Source organism: Anabrus simplex, chromosome 6 (assembly GCF_040414725.1).
Source record: "Anabrus simplex isolate iqAnaSimp1 chromosome 6, ASM4041472v1, whole genome shotgun sequence".
Taxonomy (NCBI): domain Eukaryota; kingdom Metazoa; phylum Arthropoda; class Insecta; order Orthoptera; family Tettigoniidae; genus Anabrus; species Anabrus simplex.
In genome coordinates this window covers 171,181,594-171,202,710 of record NC_090270.1, presented here as the reverse complement: position 1 = coordinate 171,202,710, position 21,117 = coordinate 171,181,594, and the positions used below count along the sequence as shown (strand labels likewise).

The 21,117-nt window shown below is 38.4% G+C and overlaps 1 protein-coding gene across 6 annotated transcripts in view; it reads right to left on the bottom strand.

Moving 5' to 3' along the window:
* Positions 1-21,117, bottom strand: part of Marf1 (meiosis regulator and mRNA stability factor 1-like protein) — an 818,555-nt gene that overhangs the window by 159,672 nt on the left and 637,766 nt on the right. For all 6 annotated transcript variants that reach the window (XM_067150043.2, XM_067150047.2, XM_067150048.2 and 3 more), the window contains one exon: positions 15,894-16,161. In XM_067150043.2, coding sequence (XP_067006144.2) covers positions 15,894-16,161 — 268 coding nt within the window. The remainder of the gene's footprint in view (positions 1-15,893; positions 16,162-21,117) is intronic.

Sequence of the window (21,117 nt, the reverse complement as noted above, 5' to 3'; positions counted from 1 at the left end):
TATATAGTTCCTGGAAACATCCAGAAAGTTACATAACTTTTGTACAGGGTGTGTTACTTTGTTGGTATGTGTTCTAGAAAGTGTGTTCTGTCTATTCTGGAAAAATACAACTTTCGCGATCATGCGTATTCTAGAATGTTAGTCAAAGTTCGCGATCGAAAGTAAGGCTGTGATTGGTGAGTCTAGGTGGCGATAGGGAACTCGTGAACGCTGACTGGCTGCCTCCAAGGCCGGAATTTCCTATATATAGTGAGTGAGGCAGTGTTCGAATGAATTCTGTATTCTGAAATCTGTCGGTCTTGGTCTATCTGTCTGCGAGCAGCCTATCTGGATGACGTCCCCTGGTTTCCGGGATGGCACTCTTGAATTCCGTTCCTGCTAAAATTTCCGTAATGTTCCGATTTGCTTTTCATACAGGAGTCTGCCCTAACGTCGCCTAGATTCACCAAATGAGTTACTTATGACGCCTTAGTTTTTCAGCTGGACTTACCTGTTCGTTTCCGAGGCATTCCCATTTCTTGCTTCACTAAAATATGTATATTGTAGTTTAACATTATTTCCTTTGGGGGTTGCCTCTGGTAGTTCTGTATCACTTGAGGTACGCTAGATTTTGGATAACCTGTAAATTGCATTGTACTACTGCATTGGTAACTAGATGTATAGTTGATTTGAAATTTGAATTTACACTGCTACGAAATAACCTATGTATATCACTGAACTTATAGCTCATAACTTGGAATGTATTTGTAAAATTATCTTGTAAATAATATTTTTAAAATCTAAAGATCACGGTGATTTATTTCGGAATCCGCTATCTAAGCCATGTCCATGCCTTTGGTAGGTTCCCAGCCTTTTCATCTTCCTGGTTTGTTGTTCAAAAGTTGGCCCTACTGATGTTTACGTACATGTTTTGTTGGAGATCTGAGTAATGCCAGCTACTGTTTTTCCGAGTGTGTAGTGATTTCTTATATTGTGTAGTTTGCTCTTACCTTCCCCTTTTAACTGTGTTTGTGCCTTGTTTTGTGTTACCCCTGTAGTCGAGGTAGCAGAAACCAACAGATAGGGAATCTGCCACATGGGCGACAGCCCTAAATGCAGATCAGTAGTGATTGAAGTATTGCAGTTCAATGCGAGAGTTGGGAATAGAACTGAAGGATACGAAAGGGTGATTGGTATATGTGGGGAAGATATGGAAGCTAATGGGAATGGGAAGCATTTGCTGGACTTCTGTGCTAGTATGGGTTTAGCTGTTAAGAATACATTCTTCAAGCATAAGGCTATTCACCGCTACACATGGGAGGCTAGGGGTACCAGATCCATAATATGACTATACCTTAACAGACTTTGAATTCAGGAAATCTGTTAGGAATGTAAGAGTTTTTCGCGGATTTTTCGATGATACAGACCACTATCTGATCTGTAGTGAACTAAGTATCTCTAGGCCTAGGGTAGAGAAAGTGAAATCTGTCTGCAAACGAATAAGGGTAGAAAATCTCCAGGATGAGGAAATTATAAGTACATGGATATGATTAGTGAGAAGTTTCGAACAGTAGACAGTAAGCAGGTTCAGGATATAGGAAGTGAATGGGTGGCATACATGGATGCTGTAGTAGAGACACCAAGGGAATGCCTAGGAACAACTGTGTGTAAAGATGGGAAAAGGCAAACATCTTGGTGGAATGATGAAGTGAGAGCAGCCTGTAAACGTAAAAAGAAGGCTTATCAGAAATGGCTCCAAACAAGGGCCGATGCAGACAGGGATTTGTATGTAGAAGAAAGAAACAGAGCGAAACAAATAGTTGTTGAATCAAAAATAAGTCATAGGAACATTTTGGTAAAACCTGGAAAGGCTAGGTCAAGCAGCACGGAAACCTTTCTGGACAGTAATAAAGAATTTTAGGAAGGGAGGGGAAAAAGGAAATGAAGTGTTCTGAGTAATTCAGGTGAACTCATAATAGATCCCAGGGAATCACTGAAGAGGTGGAGGGAATATTTTGAACATCTTCTCAATGTAAAAGGAAATCATCCTGGTGGTGTTGCAAACAGCCAAGCTCATGAGGAGGAGAAAAATGATGGTGAAATTATGCTTGAGGAAGTAGAAAGGATGGTAAATAAACTCCATTGTCATAAGGCAGCAGGAATAGATGAAATTAGACCTGAAATGGTGAAGTATAGTGGGAAGGCAGGGATGAAATGGCTTCATAGAGTATTAAAATTAGCGTAAAGTACCTTCAGATTAGACAAAAGTAGTAATTGCACCTATCTATAAGCAAGGAAACAGGAAGGATTGCAACAACTATCGAGGTATCTCATTGATTAGTATACCAGGCGCCGGGGCTGAGTGGCTCAGACGGTTAAGGCGCTGGCCTTCTAACCCCAACTTGGCAGGTTCGATCCTGGCTCAGTCCGGTGGTATTTGAAGGTGCTCACATACGACAGCCCCGTGTCGGTAGATTTACTGGCACGTAAAAGAACTCCTGCGGGACTAAATTCCGGCACCTCGGCGTCTCCGAAGACCTTAAAAAGTAGTTAGTGGGACGTAAAACAAATAACATTATTATTAGTATACCAGGCAAGGTATTCACTGGCATCTTGGAAGGGAGGGTGTGATCAGTCGTTGAGAGGAAGTTGGATGAAAACCAGTGTGGTTTCAGACCACAAAGAGGCTGTCAGGATCAGATTTTCAGTATGCGCCAGGTAACTGAAAAATGCTACGAGAGGAATAGGCAGTTGTGTTTATGTTGTTTATGTTTCATAGACCTAGAGAAAGCATATGACAGGGTACCGAGGGAAAAGATGTTCACTATACTGGGGGACTATGGAATTAAAGGTAGATTATTAAAATCAATCAAAGGCATTTATGTTGACAATTGGGCTTCAGTGAGAATTGATGGTACAATGAGTTCTTGGTTCAGGGTACTTACAGGGGTTAGACAAGGCTATAATCGTTCACCTTTGCTGTTCGTAGTATATATGGATCATCTGCTGAAAGGTATAAACTGACAGGGAGGGATTCAGTTAGGTGGAAATGTAATAAGCAGTTTGACCTAAGCTGACGACTTGGTCTGAATGGCAGACTGTGCCGGAAGCCTGCAGTCTAATATCTTGGAACTTGAAAATAGGTACAATGAGTATGGTATGAAAATTAGCCTTTCGAAGACTAAACTGATGTCAGTAGGTAAGAAATTCAACAGAATTGAATGTCAGATTGGTGATACAAAGATAGAACAGGTCGATAATTTCAAGTATTTAGGTTGTGTGTTCTCCCAGGATGGTAATATAGTAAGCGAGATTGAATCAAGGTGTAGTAAAGCTAATGCAGTGAGCTCGCAGTTGCGATCAACAGTATTCTGTAAGAAGGAAGTCAGCTCCCAGACAAAACTATTTTTACATCGGTCTGTTTTCAGACCAACTTTGCTTTACGGGAGCGAAAGCTGGGTGGACTCAGGATATGTTATTCATAAGTTAGAAGTAACAGACATGAAAGTAGCAAGAATGATTGCTGTTACAAACAGGTGGGAACAATGGCAGGAGGTACTCGGAATGAGGAGATAAAGGCTAATTTAGGAATGAACTCGATGGATGAAGCTGTACGCATAAACCGGCTTTGGTGGTGGAGTCATGTGAGGCGAATGGAGGATGATAGGTTACCTAGGAGAATAATAGACTCTGCTATGGAGGGTAAGAGAAGTAGAGGGAGACCAAGATGACGATGGTTAGACTCTGTTTCTAACGATTTAAAAATAAGAGGTATAGAACTAAATGAGGCCACAATACTAGTTGCAAATCGATGATTGTGGCGACGTTTAGTAAATTCTCAGAGGCTTGCAGACTGAATGCTGAAAGGCCCTAGTTGCAAATCAAGGATTGTGGCGACGTTTAGTAAATTCTCAGAGGCTTGCAGACTGAACGCTGAAAGGCATAACAGTCTATAATGATTATGTATGTATGTATGTATGTATGTATGTTTCTACTCATTTGAGCTATCTCCAATGAAAAAAAAAAAAAGGTTATAGTATTTACATAATTGATGCTAAAAATATGTCAAGCATAATTAAGAAAAGAATGAAAAACAAATGAGGCATGATGGAATTAAAACTATAAGTGATTATGGTGAGGTTGTGGACCTCTTAGTCTAAAACGTGCAGTGTGTTACAATAGAAAAACAAGGTTGAATTCACTGTGCTAAAATTTAAAATGACAGCCTATCTTCATTGAGTCAAATCACAAATAGTCAAGAGGGCAGCGAAAAATTGAGAAATTATATTTCAGAAGAAAAACAGATGCTAGGTAAAATGCATGTGATACATAGCAGAAAACACCAATGAAAATCAAATCTGTAATGACAAAAGTGAGGATGTGTGAGGGTGTTGCTGAAACAGCCTTCTGATAGGTCAGATTAACAACCTCGCCTATAGGTGAAAATTATGTCCGAATTGTTGAGAGCTTCCCTGATTGGCTATTTGCGTATTTCCCAATTTCCGGCCTTTGGCTCCTTGGTGGAAGCAGGGTTCTTGTCTGCGTCTTTGGTTTCTTGAATGGCCTAGCAGTCAGACGCACTTCGGGTGTCGTCCCATCAGCAAGCTCCAGCCACCTCAGGGGAAGAGTATTTTCTCCTCTCGAACTTTAAATGAATATGTAAATTACTTTTAGATCCAGAGTTTACCTTTGACCTTGATTTTAGCCACCTTTCTTGTAATGCATTAGCTCTACAGCTATGCATATCCTTTTGATTTTGGAGGCAATTCCCTTTTCTTTTAATTAACATATTTGGTTGTTCACATGTAAAACTTAATTTTCCTCTGGGATTGCCTCCCGTAATTCTGTTCTGATTTAATGCACATGTGTTGGAGCTATGCATCTTTCACTGAAGCGTTTTAAGAAAGGCAGCAACTCCAAAGGCCTCTGCATTAAGTTTTAAATTCTCATTTTTTTCATTTTCCTTCTAAATCAAATTGTAAAGTTGCTTTCATTTTTTCCAATGCAACTTTAAAAGATTACCATCTGTAATTTGCATACTGCTGGTTACGTTTCGTCGTGCACTTATGTGAAGAGTTTTGTGTTTTCTGGTTATATACGCCTTTAAAGAAAAGAAAGGTAGAAATGTTTCTAACGATCGATGTGCGGCAGCACAGATTCCTGTAATGATAAACTTGTATTTTCTGAAAAGTCATGGATACAAACCTCATGGTTCATTTAAATTATTCTTTGTTACACCTATATTGCCCATGTTAATTTTGTTTTAATTCGCTGTTGTTCTGTTTTCGTGTTAAGCCTTCTTTTAATTTATCAGTAAATGTGGACTTAAGGGTAACTGCGTTCACGTTTCTTTCCCTACAACGTTAAGTAACACTACATCTTCTTAGGGATCCCAGTCCATTTCCCCACATCCTTCACTAGTTGCCATGTTCGTAATCCTTTTTTTCCGATTCTTGCTATAACTATAACTGTTGTCTCATTTTATATATTTCCCTTTATCCTTATTATTATTATTGATTTAAATAAGTTATTTTAATTAATGATGCCTGTTTTGGGGTGACACCCCTCTCACTAATCGTGTCTCTTGTTGGCTCAGCTGTGTTTACGAGGATGGGAAGAGTGAAGGGAGAAGGGGAGGGAGTTTCTTGTTTTTTAATTGTAACATACTGCATGTTTTAGACTAAGAGGTCAATAACCTTGCCATAAACACTTATTGTTTTAATTACTTCATGTCTCATTTGTTTTTCATTCTTTTCTTCATTATGTTTAACATATTTTTTTAGCATCAACTATGTAAATACTTTAACCTAGTTTACACTGAAGATGGCTTAAATGAGTTCAAACATGTATGACTATTATTACTCCATCTAATGATGGAGATGTGTATGTATTGAATAGGACATATTAAATTTCCTTTGTAAAGTGAAAACTGCCAATACAAAATGATTTTAATATCTTGTAAAAATTGGTGGAAAGTTGCTGAAGAGTTTGATAACTCTGCACATGCTTTATAATTGCCCCGTTAATGACAGCTGGCTAGAGAAAGGAAAATTGTAAAAGTGACTATGAAGATGAAAGTCATGAAGGAACACAATTACACTGGATGCTGTAATATCACAGTCGCAAGAAATCTAGACATGAATGCTTACAATATTGGAACTCAATATTTGGCTTTCTTTTATGCTGGAAGGAAGAGATCAAATCAAGATCAGCAATAATCATCATGATAGTCACACCCTATATAATTGGTACATACTGAATATGAATGTAACATTGCAATAGTTCAAACACACACAATTTTTTCAACACTTAAAACTTGACATAAGTTATGAATTTCATTTTGGTCCATATTGACAACTGATCACTTTCAAACTTGTACCAAATAAATAAACCTAAAATAAATAAACAAATAACTGACTAACTAAATAAATATAACCAATATACTGTACACCAACACTTAATAATGTATTCCCTTGACACAACTGTCTAGTATTTTCTTTCTTCCTTGATATCATTTAAATAGGGTTTCTCTTGTGTACTGGATTAACATTATGAAGGCGTTTACTGTCTTAATTGCACTAGTTTTCCAGATGCACAGAATTACAGCCTATAACCATCAACAACAGGAAAAGGAACATAATAGAGTACAGTCCTGCAAACTTGACCTGATGTGGACTGAGTGGATGTAGAGTTTCTGAAATGTTGAGTTCTATGGAATAATGCGTGGATTATTTGTAACTAGTTATACAGGGTGTTTCAAAAAGAATACACGTATTTCAAATGCATATATTTATTAAACTGCAAGACATACGAATATGAAACTTTACACACACATTTACGAATCTCTCAAGTTCAGATTACTAATGTTCAATATGTCCTCCATCAGCGACACGAACAATATTGCATCGATACTCAAATTCCTCCCATACTCTGGCAAGCATGTCCTTCGTCGCCGATGTTATGGCAGTACGGATCCGGTTCTTCAACTGTTCCAGGTTCTGTGAGTGTGGCGGTACATGAACGTTGTCTTTAACGAAACACCACAGGAAGAAGTCACAGGGTGTCAAATCCGGTGACCGTGGAGTCCAGCTCCTGGACGACCCATCCAACGGTTCGGTAGAGTTTCATTCAGATATTCACGCACTTGGCGACTCCAGAGAGGGGAAAAACGAAGTTGTCTTCATGCAGCCTCGGAAACAACCAGTTTTGTAACATAGCGAGATTATATTGGTATTATACTGCTGACCGTTAACCGTGTTTCCATCAAAGAAGAATGGGCCGTAAACAGATGATCGGGATATCACACAAAACACACTGACTTTGGGCGAATCTCATACATGTTCAATGACTGCATGTGGGTTTTGTAGGCCCCAAATTCGAACATTGTGTTTGTTCACCTGACCACCAACATGGAAAGTCGCTTCATCACTGAACACGATGCGTTGTGCGAAAGTGTTATCGTTGTCAATAGCATCAAGAATCTAGTTACAAAATGCTACATGTTTGCGTTTGTCATCAGGACGCAGAGCTTGTAACAACTGTAACTTGTACAGCTTCATAACCAACCGACGTCTCAAAACACGCCAAATTGTTGTTGTAGGCAGTTGTAAATCCCAACTGGCACGACGAGTTGATTTTGAATGACTACGTTGGAAAGCAGTTTCAATTCGTGCAACATTTTCTTCAAGAACACGAGGGCAGCCAGGACTCTTTCCTTTACATACACATGCTTTATCTACAAACTGTCGATACCATCTGCAAACGTTCCACCCATTCGGAGAATCAATTTGGTACCTCAACCTGAAAAGTCTTTGCACTGTAATCACAGAATTGCACTTTGCGATCTCGAGAACACAAGATGATTTCTGCCGCTGTGCCGCACCAAGTTTCCCTTGGTGGCGCACTTCTCTGTATGTAATACATTCTTTGACCGCTATCGACCTTTCGGTCGATTTATTCCCTGGACGTGACGTATGACTCGTTTTCTCCTTGACAGAGTGCGCTTCCGGCCATCAGCCGAAGTGCCCTCTTCGTCAGTCTCGTGTCCGCCTTCTTTGAATTAAATTCGCAGGACGGTTGTACCCGACATGGCGGTCGAGACAACAATGTACTTTTTGAGATACGAGATCTTTGACCTGTGCCGTTTACTTTTCCTTCAGTATATTTATCTGCTTGAATGCCCGGCTCTTTATCTCGGTCGCTATTTGGTGACTACCTAATGCTCTCAGCAACGCCCGACTATTAAGGTAACCCTTTTTTTTTTGGCTTGCTATGGTTGCGTGGGCTTATTAGTTATGTACATTTAACCGTTAATGCTGCATTTTGTCTTATTGATAGTTTTCTCTGATCTTGTGTGTTCTGTTTTTGGTGTGACTTAAACCCGTAAGGATGGAGGATGGTTTTAGTCAGTGGTGTGTTTGTTTGGCGTGTATGTGGTCTGAAGTTCGAGACCTATTGCCATTTATTTTTATTCGTCGATTCTCTCATGGCCGAGCTCTTGATGCGTGACGTTGTGTTTGACGCTATGACTGGTATTCATGTTCGTCCGTGGTGAGGCGATATGAATACGTTGCAAGCGTGATGGTTACGATGAAGCTACTGTGAATTATGTGAGGATGTGCTTTGCCTTCATGCGGCAATCCTTTGTTATATTACGCGTCTTGTATTGAGCTCATGAGTCCATGAAAGCACTTGTCTTGCTATGCGGACCTCTCTGTGTTCGTTATGTGTCTGGACAAAACTGATTATTCTACCCGTATACATTTCTTTTGGGTCTCTATGGTGAGTGTGTACGTGTGGTTGTGCTGTATGCCTGCCTGATTAACAGCATTCTCCTTTTCTTACAGTGTTATTTTTTTAAGTATTATTTACATTTTCTTATTTTCATTCCTCAGGCTATTTGCTGGCCTAATTATATATTTACGTTTGTTGCTTTCATTTGAATGAGTCTTCTTTCATTGTTAGCATTGTTTACTCGCCTCGTAACTATGGCAGCCATATTTATTCTTTTTTTTCTGGGATGCTGTGTTTTTCAAATGGGGGATTGTTGCGTGATGGGATGGATCTCTTCTCGGGGATGCTGGTCCATATACTTGGAGATGTGTGAGATGTAACGTGTATGTTTTTATTTGATGTGCGTGTAAGTTCTTTCGATGTATGTCCACTGATATTAATTCATTGCGAGGACGAATGTGTCATACGTCGCGTGTATGAAATTATGTGGAGGAAGTAAATCGTATGTTACAAGTTTGTGATTGAAAGAAGCTGGTGTGGCCATGTTTGATATCTTTTCAATCTGCCTCTTGATATGATTGGATGAATAACCTATATGATAAGTTTCTACGCATATCTCCGTGAGTAATATTTCAAGCTTGATTTTATTGTTTTGTTTGTTTGATCTCTTTCACTTTATTTTCATTAATAAACCCCCATGTATTTTCACCCCGTTCTTTCATTTATCGGGAAGGGTTCTGGGTTCTTTCCGTCTCCCGCTCCTCCCTTTAGTTTTATTTTGGTTCGAGTCCAGCTCCAGACTGTTTTAGTCTGTTCCAGCCCGTCCACGGCCTCGTCTCGTGAGGTAAGCTGGTAAGTATTCACGGACCTGTTGGTGTGTGTATGCGTGCGTGTGTGCGTATGTATGTGTGTGCGTATGTGCGTGTGCGTGTCTACGGTAGCAGAGTGTGTGTAAGGTATGAGTGAGTGTGTGCGCCGGAGTGCGGGTGTGTGGGCGGTAGACCGCGGAGTAGCCATTTTAACCATATGACGTTACCAAGCAAAACAGAAGACCACTGACATCTAGTGGCTATTAATATAAACTACCGTTTCTCCAATAGCCGAGCCGAGGCGCAGCAATCGATAGTATGGACAAAATAATACTTCGTAATACGTATATTCTTTTTGAAACACCCTGTATTTTATTCTAGCACAAAACCAGACAAATTAGTACAAAATACTGTACCTTAAAATAATTGTTAAAAATGTATAATTATTAGATTGATTAGTTTGTCAAAACTAATTTTGATTAAATAAATTTATGAACTATCTGGAGAAAAAAAACCCCCACACGATAACTTATACCTGAAAAAAGTAACTACTTAATTTCACTTTATTTATTCAAAATTAGTTTCAGCAGACTGAAAAATCCAACAGTTATAAATTAACTGAGTCAAAACTGAAGAGAGAGAGTTTCAAATATCACAAAAAACACCTTACATAAAAAACTGAAGAAATGACTAGTTCTTAGTAGAAAAAATGTGATGCTTGACTATCACACTCATTTAGCCTTCGTGTAGCTTTGTCATGTAGGTGACCGACCTGCTGTCTTTGATCTGTTCATTTTCTCATTCATTTTCATCTTTGTTCTCTTTTTCTAGTGCAACTTTTTTACTAACTAAAACTACACAATTTTCATCCTTCCCCATCCATTCTCTGCCACAAGTAACATCTTCGCAGCCAGGAATTTTTTCTGCAAGTCCACCTTTCCAAAATTTTCTGTCTCTTCCCTGCTTTCCTGAAACACATTTCCTGGATGGTCAAGCCAAGGAACTATCAACTTTCTCCAGGTATGAGCGAGGCTTATCATTCAAAGATTCAGATAACCCTTTCCCCCCATTACATCCAACACGTCTACTTTCTTTAGTTTATAGAGCAAGTCACATCCTTCCTCCATGGCTAAGATGAGAAGAAAAAAGTTTACATCTGTATCTCTTCTTCAATGCTTCCAAAATTTCCTGGTCGATTGACACACCAAAGTCATGTTAGAAGGGAGAAACATGGCTCATACTGTCCTGACCAGCAATAATAATCTAGCCAATAAAAAAGGAAAAAGCATTGCTAATCAAGTTGTTGACTTATACAGAATGATGAGTTACCGGGAGTTGAGTTATCGGATTCTACTGTATTTGTTATATTTTGATAAAAGAAATGTTTTGTGAGCAAAACAATGTGGCATTTTATGTTGGTTTTGAAAACATTGTGTTCTTTATAGACATTCTGTGGTAATTGTATGGAAACACTGCATAGGGAAAATATGTTGGTACATTTTTTTGTTCATTTGTGGTGACAACTGTATAAGTAAATACCACTAATTTACTATTTTATGATAAAATATTGTGTTATGGACTCCTTTAGATGTTGGACAATGAAAAAAGAATGACAGTACTTCTTTTAAATGATTTCACTGAATGAAGCAACAGATACGGAAATAACATGTATTAAATCACTCTTCAAGCAAATTTTTAGGAAGTTCATGAAGTTTAGTTTTCTACACTTCGCAGTTTACTTCAAGGATTTCTTTTCTCATCCACAGAACCTTGCATTACCTCCTTTTGCTCCAATCACGGCATCCAATCTTTCAAGCATGCTTCTGATTAATGTTGCAATGTCCTCTTCAGAAATCATCACATATTCTTCCAGGAGGGCTTCCTGTAGACCCTGTAGGGTGACTAGACAGCGCTGCCGGATCCTTACCCCAGTCGGTCCCGTATACAAATGTCGTATGTATGCCAACCTACTCATAACCTTACGCTTGTAAAACCTTCAATTATTATGTTTAATATATTTGAATTATCCTTTATTAAATGACAAGTCAGACTATACCCCGTAAATATGTATTGTACATTTGTATTGTTAATATTGTTAATATATTTTGATTATTTTTCATTAAATGTTTAGTACGACCATATTTCACGTTTGTAGTCGAAAACTGCAGAAAAGTCCGTGATATTCGTATATTGGGTATAATCCACTATTATTATGTTACATATGGACGTTCCTGGAAACTTACAGTAATGATTTATTATCCAAATACATGTAGAAACATTAGGAATTTCATAGACATGTCCATGTGTGTTATACGGTAATCGAACATTCAAGTTTGATCTACTCCAATCGAGAGGCTGGTCGATCGATTGCCCATGTTGTTTGATTGTGTTCCATTCAGAGTGCTGCAAGAACATGTCCAGAAGTCTGTATTTCTACACTGTTTGTCAAACAGTACATATTGTACCGGTTACGACCTGTACATAAGTATTTTTTTGAGCATAAGTTACGTTTATTTACCACGCGTAATGTTCCGAGCGCGCCTGGTTTGTTTACCAGCAGCGAGGACCAGCTAGCGAGTGTGTGACGACTGTGAACTGTGACGTAGCCACAGGGGCTAGCTAGATCGCCTGCTCGTCTCAACACGTGTTACCAGCCTTGACTGGTATTTTCTGGATTCCACGTCACTTGTTCTAGTGAGTTCGATGGAGAAAATTTTGAAATTTCTATAATTGTGCTAGCGAGTCGAGCGGTATGTCATCTTGTTTGGGATCACCTAAACGTCCCAATGCTCGAGTTTCAAGCAAATCCATCAAGGGATTCGGGAGATATTCAATAAAACCGTATTATGACGTAGACATCCCGGATTGAATAAAAGGAGGACCTACTGTAGCCTATTCACACAGTCTCAGCTGAGTAGTCAGCGGGGACACTCTTGCTGCTACTATCATCGTGGAACTCTGTCATTATACCAGTGTGGGAGGACGATTCTTCCAAGTTTTATAAAGTGGACTCATAAGACTTCGAGTGTTGTAGAAATTTTTCTAAGTCTTCGTAATTGAACTTAGAATATTTACAAGTGTTCATTGAATGGACTTGTATTATTTACGTGTCATCGAAGTTGGAATTTTTCTAAGTGTTAATTGAATGGACTTGTATTATTTACGTGCCGTCGAGACTGAAACTTTTCTAAGCGTTCACTAAATGGACTTGTATTATTTACGTGTCTTCGAAGCTGGAATTTTTCTAAGTGTTCACTAAATGGACTTGTATTATTTACGCGTCTTCGAAGCTGGAATTTTTCTAAGTGTTCACTGAATGGACTTGTATTATTTACGAGTATTCGAGATTTTCTAAGTGTTCGTAAAATGGACTTGTGTTATTTACGTGGAATATTTGCAACTGTTGAGGAACTCATTCTTCTAATAGACAGTGATTGATTAACATTGCTAGTGATGAACTTTAACTTTCCAACGGCTTTGAACAAAGTTAGGATTTCATTTGCATTTACTCAAAGACTTGTACATTTGCCAGTGTTGGTTTAAAAGACTTATAAATTTCGTCAACGAATTTATTTATGTGAATGGACTTGTGTTTTCGTCAGTGGCCACTCAAAGACTTTATGAATTTCACCAGTGATTAACTTTAAATATATTCAGACTTCCAAGTGAATGGACTTGTGTTTTTTTCCGTTCGAGTTTAGGCAAAGACTTGCACCTTCGTCAGTAATGAACTTTGAGTTTAACTATAATTTCACAAGAAGGGACTTGTATTTTTCGTTGCCAAACCTTATTCAGAGACGAAGATTTTCCTAGTGATGAACTCTAAAATTATTAATACCACTCATATCATTTTAGGAGTGTTGGAAGTCTTGATGTACAATTATCAAGATCTCTGCTTATAAGTTGATCATCCAAGATTTTCGTGGACTCAGTGCTACTAGTGACCTTGGGAACATCAATCCTCTCAGTCTCATTGGGCTGAAGCAGTACATGACTATCTACAACATCGCCTGGATCATCGGGGTTCAACCCGGGCCTCAGAGTTCGAGACATCTCTACTTGCCGTCAATCCAGACAGTCCAGCTGCCTCTGTCTGGAGTATCTGGAGTCCCTGGAATCCCTGGAGTCTTCTGGAACGTGCTTCAACCAGCTTGGCTTGGTGAGCTGGAGAACCCGAGCCATACTATTGGAATACGAGGAAGACAGTCCATTTCTACTTAGAGGTGATGTGCAAATTCATGACTTATTTGAATAAACTCTTATACAATCAGAGTCAAAGTTTTTCTGTAGATAGGACCCTACCTCCTGTACCGAGCCCTAGCTACAATTAATCCAGTTTTTCGCCCTGAAAACTCTATTTCATGCTACTTTAAAATTTAATCTGAGAGTCGGGCTCTTTTACTGGTACAATATATCGAGCAAGACACAGTCAGTGTTGACTCGGAATCATCGAACTGCGAATTTCTATCCACCTTTATTTAACTCCGGCATATTCCAGCAATTCAAGGATTCCTTTCTATAACATCTTCTTAATATGCACTGGACTTCTGATCAATCTTTCAGAGAGTTCTTTTTTAACATAGTGCTGCACAATATCTCACATGGTATGTACTTTTACGAGACCATACGTGTCTTTACATTGTTTAATTTCTGCGATATTTTGTGTTTTAATTTTGCTTTAGGCTGACGATGACCTAGTACTAGGTTGAAACTTGTCCCTAATCATTTATGTAATTTAAACTATTTACATTTTGTATTGAAAAGGTGGACCCAAATAATACATTAATTTACTCTATTGTAATCAGTGTTGGGCTCCGTGGTGAAGTCAGTCAGTGTGACAGTGACAGAGAGACAGTGGAGTAAGAGTGTGGGTTAGAGTGAGTTGATATCTGTATTTGTCAAAAATGACTTGTGTGAGAGGGTAGTCAGCGTTGCCTTGTTATGGCAAAGTGAATAATCAGTGTGAGAACTTGTAGATACCTGCACTAACAGAATCAATAGTAAATTGCTTCAGTGTGTTTCCCTTAATAGTGTAGTGTTGTGTATAATTGGGTATAACTGTGCGTTGTTAAGGAATAGATGTAGCGGCAATAAAGTGGTTTTTGGAAGGAAATGAAGGTATCTCGTGTGATATTTACACCAAAATAATATCGCATTTAGAACAATATAATTAATAGAATTCAAATTGAGGCTTTGAGCAAGCTAAACCATAACATGAATCTCCTCTTCATCCAAGAACCGACTGTTGCACACATCTCGCAACATGTGGGCGCACATTGTCTTGCATTAGTGTGAAATCATCACTAATAAATGAAGCAAAATGCAGAACATGCTACAGAAGGATTTCCTCCACATACCGATGTGCTGTAAGGCACTCTTTTACTCCATGAAGTCCAAGTTCGTCCTTCTAGTCATAATAAATCCTGCTCATGCTATCAGAGAACCACCATGAAAAGGAGTCCTGGGGAGAATGTGCAAAGGAATACCTTTCCCCAGGCCTTTTTTTCCAGACCTTTATCTACAGTCAGGCGATCTCCAGCCAAATTGCAACTCATCAGTGAACAGAACTTGCTCCCAATGATATATTGTCCAGCTGTGATATCCCCTTGCAAAATGCAGTTGAGCTGCACGATGCTGTTTGGAGAGTTCTGGGTTTTTTGGAATGAAGTTTGGCTTATTTCAGTCTTCTTTAGACCTCTCACTAACACTGATCCTTTGAACTTAGTAGAGTCAATTTCATGCTTCAACAGTGGTGGTGTGAAGGTTGCAGATAACTTCAAAGCTGTAAGAAGTGCCCATCTCTTGCTGATATTGCTCTTCTTGTACCTGATCCTGGTCTCCTTGAATAGCCTTCAGTTTCCCTGCACCCTCTTACGGTTCTGGATACCGTGGAAGGTGCAGTTCTCTAAACTTCTGCAATATAATGGATGCTGCAACCATCTGCCACCATACCAAAAGCTTTTGCATCATCTTCAGGATTTAACAGCATAATTGCTCCAGAAAACTTGAAATTATTGCCTCTAATCCTGTCATCTGTTTTCAAGGTTGCATGAGATAAAAAAGAGAAGGCTAGTGCTATAAACAATCCACACTTCATTGTTTGTTCACAAAACAAAAACAACAACCTCTCCTGTCTAAAAATAAAGGATAAAGTGATAAACTAAGTTTAAATTAGCATTTATTATGTGTTGCATTTTTTATTCTGATGACAGTATATATGTGAAAATACAGCAGTAGAGAAAACTGGAGAGAAGCCTCAAACATAAGTCTTCTCAAACAATATACATGTGTGTGTGCACGCGCGGTATGCGGCAAGTTAATGGAGAAATATATATACTAAGGTGAAAAATATGAGAACTTAAGTTTACTTACGGGGAGTTCTTTGACATAAGTATACTGTTCTCCGATTTCCCCGTCCACGAAGTTGCACTATATCTGGTATAGACTGTAGTAGAGCTCCTAAACTGGTGAAACCAAACTGGGCAGGCTGACAAGGAACTCCATACGTACGTAAGTAAGAAGACTCCACCAATGACAAAGGGAGACTACCATTAGACTGCACAAGAAGGTTGCGCATATTGCGAGCAAAAATTCGCAATGGACTGAGCTGAAGAATGATATTGCCAGCTACTTCAGTCACCTGGAAATATAGACAATGAGCATGTTAATGAATTATTTTTCTACTAAGTGAAACTGAATTATATTTAAACAAATTTTGGAACTGAAGGATATATATAGCACTACAAATTATCTTGTATTATTAACAGTCTTCACAAGAGAACTTCTTGAACCTTCTGTTGTGTATTTCAAATTTAGACAGTACCCTATACACACATAAATGAGATAAAAAATGAAGTAGCAGATGGAAAGACTTGCACAACAAAAATTATTTTAAGAAATATCAAAAGTACACAATTTCGACATTTAACATATGGTATAAATAATGTTACGGGTTTACATTATCTATTTTGATGGCTATCACAAATGCATAGATAGCAAACTTTTTCTGCAGGAATCCTTTCGTACCAAGCTGGGCTAAGAGAGCCAAGAAGCCTGAGCCACTGAGTTGGGTCTTCATGTTGATGGAATATTAATTCGTTCCTCATTCATTTAAAATTACAATTTAGAAGCAACTTGAATATTGTATTCTTCATGCATCTTTCATACTTGTGAACTTTAAACATTTCTATTGTTTTTCAAAGTACTCCCCCACCCGAAACTTATGCATTATCCTCTCATATCTCTGCCACCGCACGACTACTGGATTTCTAAGCAATGCCACAATGAAGAGGAATAGAAGCGCAGACAGCAACTAGAAATTGAATATATTCCTCTTGGTTCGGGTCACCATATGTCCCGAAGCATGTTAGTCTTATCCGTTGGTGTGAACTTCCCAAAATTGCGGAGTAAGAAACTTCCTAGTTATAGATTTCCGATAACTAATGGTAACATAGTATTCCTATTGAAGTAAAGGATCGAGGCATACTGCTAGTTTCGATTGGCCCACCGGCGACCCAAAACAATAATTTTTGCATCTTCCCTTCATATTGCATCGGATCACCCTGTGTTAGGATGGTTGTCTAACCTAGATTTTTAATCGCTTGCGCAGTTACGGCGAATGAAGCCTACAAAGTTGCTGCCTTCAGATGGCACATTGTTGTTTAACAGGAGTAGTACCACCCTTCTGACATCTCATGTAACCTATTCCTTTCTACATTGCTCTCAGGTAAGCAAATATAAGTTTACAGATTTTATTTATTGGAGTAGTTATTGATACATTTATTACCTTCTGTAAGTAATATTTAAACGCGAGTTCATGTCATTTTTAGGCAAGGAGCCTTCACATTCTGACATACCGATGGCACAGAAAAGAAAGAGGTTTAGGACGGCACCGGATCCCAGATTTATTGCTCATTATTTGGAACAAAGTGATGACAGTGACAGCAATTTCTCTCCAGTATGTGATGATGACCCTACTTACAGCCTTGTGTTTTGTGATATTTTGTTACCAAGCATAATATGAAAATATGTAACACAGGCCTATCACATTCCCATAAAAACAGATCAATGAACGAGAAACTAACATTTATTTCCGGGGTCATTTTAGGGTCACACACTTGTGGAATCTGTAAATTGTCACAGAGGTAAATAGATCGAAATGTCTCCTTAACAATAACGCACACAACAAGTGCACCAGCGTTGTTTTGAATTTCATAGTAGGGACTAACCAAAGTCAAATTCGTAAGGTCGCCAGTGACCTGAACCAATAATAACTTAAGGCAGCATCGGGTCACCTGTGGGCCAATAAGACGTAAAATTAATTCATCAAAATTCTTGTTTTAACTCCAGTTACAAGATCATTGTCATCTTCCTAACAACTCCTCCTACTGAACTTCATATCAATAATGCATTTCAAACTTACTTTTAACTGCTTTTCAATCTTTTCAGATTTCACAAACCTCACCATTAAATCTACCAACAATCTATTCATGTACCTGGCCACTTTGGGGAGGGAGCACCTACTTGCAACATGATGTACTTTGTGAAAACAGGGAGTGTGTACTTCAGAAATACCAAGTGGCTTCATATTCCATTGCTGCTTTCACTGCAAGAAATTTGCTATTGCTGGTTTCTTCTGACTTATTCACCAATGTGAAAATAATTTCAATGGCTCCTGCTGTTGTAAGACCCTATTTATTGAATCAGTGAGAGATAATCCTCTTGTGCTGAAATGTTTCAAAATTTTGTGTCTTTTGAGCTCAGGTTCACTTATTTCCTTAAAGATCTTAATTTTTTTTCTTTTTTTGGATCTTCCTTCAAGAAAAAAATGTATGTCTACTAACAATGTCTCCATGTTTGCACTTGCTTCCAATGTTTTAGTAGGCTTCTGGGCAGCTAAGTTAAGTATGTGACACATACAGCCTTGTATAATCATTGAAGGATTCTGCTCTTTCAAAAATGGTGACACTCCCTTAATTTATCTACCACTGTATTTGCACTGTCACAACCAAATGATAAACAGTTTTCCCTTTTCTGCATCTTTATTCTAATTTCTCTATCCAACCCTTAAATATTCCTTCCCCAGTTTTACCATCACATTCCACCAAAGCAAGCAGCAGAGTAACTATATGTTCTTTTTTTCTCACAGAAATAAGCAAACACCAATGGATACAATTTTCAGTCATTGTTATCATTATTTCCATCAGTAGACAATGAGTAAGGAGCAGTTTGAAGACTTGACTATTTCAGATACTGTTGACTCAGACATACATCTCACTATTGCAGTTGTCTTTGTTTTGCCACTTCGAAACCTTTTAGCAATTTCTGAGTCAGGAAACATTGCTCTGGATAATGGTCTAACACAGGGGTACTGAACGTACGTCCGGCAGGCTGGACTCTGCCTGTGAAGTTGTTTTATGTGGCCCTGGCTGAGTTTTTATAATTTACATTTTTCATAGATACCAGAAAAACTAGATAATAAAAACTCAATTGTAATTTACAGTGAAAAGGGATAAAAACCATAAGAAAAATCTCTGAATTATTCATAGCTTTTTCTTGACATGATGATTCTTTTACTGGGCTGTAGGAAAGTTTTAAGATGCATAATTATTTCCACCTTAAACGCAGGCAAGGGTTAATCTTCATCCATTCATTTCTTGGATTTAGAGCTGCAGACTTGCCTGGAGAGTGAAAGGTCTCCTGCATTCCACGGGGGATTAAATAGGTACAGTTATCCTGGGACATCCACAAGAAATTGCCACTTTATACACGGAAAGTGATTTGAGAGGTTCGTTGTGGTTTAGTACTTTACTGTGAACTAGCATTCTTACAAACTTCTGTTATTCAAAGTAGTTTTAATAACTTATTTGTGAATAATGTAGAAAAGTGGATAGCGAGTGCCGTGCTTTTAAAAAAAAATTGACTGACAACTATTTTTGTATTGAGAATAGTGGGAAAGTAATATGTCATATGCAAGGAAAATACAGTGGGACCTTGGATTGCGAGCATAATTAATTCCGGCAACATGCTTGTAATGAAGTCAAATAAATATTAAAGTTTATTTAATCCACCGGTTCAATTATAACATGTAACATGCTTGTAATCCAGTAATTTTTGTTAAATTCTGCATACATAACGTTACTATAAAAATATACTTATTAATCACTACAAGGTAGCTGTTTTTCTGTTTTAAATTATTTTGGACGAATCTACTGCCCATAAATGCCAATTTAAGGTGTTGATTGTCAGTCTATGCAATAAGAACTTAAATAAACTCACATTTTAAAAAAATATTTAAGAACTAGTGAAATTTAAATTCACAGTGAAATGGAAATATTATTAAGGACTGTTGTTAAATTATATGTATAAATAAAGATGTCCATAAATGAAACAACTCTGATATTTACAGTGTTTCAAAACTTTGGATGTGATTTTCTCATAACAGTGTTTTCAGACTTAAGTTGTTATTGCATCCAGCACCTCAACTGATTGTGATAACGGCGATGTAATTTATAACTAGGTATGCTGGCTTAATCGTGGTAATACACTGAAATGCTTCTTTCAGCTTCGTGAAGATGAGCACATATATGAACATGAAACAGAAAAAAGTGGCAAAATTGGGAGACGAAAACTGGATGTGGGATTTAGCAATACTCACAGATTTCATGCAACATTTAAATATTCTCAATAAGGGATTACAAGGGAATGGCATGCTTTTAAGTGAAGAGTATAGTTACGTGCTAGGGTTCCAAAATAAATTGAAATTATATCGACAGCATTTAGAGAAGGGCATGTTCCCACACTTTTCATGTTGTACTGAGCTTCAAGAAGCGAACTCAAACAGTTCAGTGCCATATATGATCGGTTTATTAAGTTGATTGACCTACTGAAGAATGAATTTGAAACCAGACTTAAAGACCTTTCTGTGAATGCGGAGAAAATTAATTTATTACAAGTTATAAATCTCAGTCTAGCTCGAGCAGCCGAGGAGCGAGGTCACGTGGTGCAGTGCGTGCCGCGAACATGGTTGGTATTGAGCAGTACCGGGCTGCGATTGGGAAATGGCAGGCAAGGCAGAAGAAGGAGACCAAAAATGGATGGGTGTTAAGAAAAGAAGGAGTAAAAATGAGTGAAGCGGTGCTGGTAGTGACAGTGATAGTGGTGCTACTGGTTATTGGGGGGGTGGAATTAAACCCAGGCCCAAGTACCAGCGGAAAATTTAACATGGAGGACTTGGCAGCACTCAAGGTGGTAGTGAGTGAGGTAATACAGGAAAAGTGTCAATGGGATAAGGTGCAGGAAATAAAGGACATGATGGAGGAGCAGAGAAAGGAGTTAGGGAACATGAAGAAATGGCTAGAAACGAAGATGGAGGAATCGAGCAGGAGAGTGGACAATAATGAGAAGGAAATCGAGTTATTAAGAGGGAAAGTGAAACATCTGGAAGAGGAGGTGATGAAGATGAAGAGAGAAGCGGAGGGGTACAGGCAGGAGAGATTGAAGAAAGCCATATTTATGGTGTGGAGGAAGGTGAGAGGGAGGGCAAGATTGACCTGATATCCAAAGTGGTATAAGTCATACGGGATAGGATGATGAT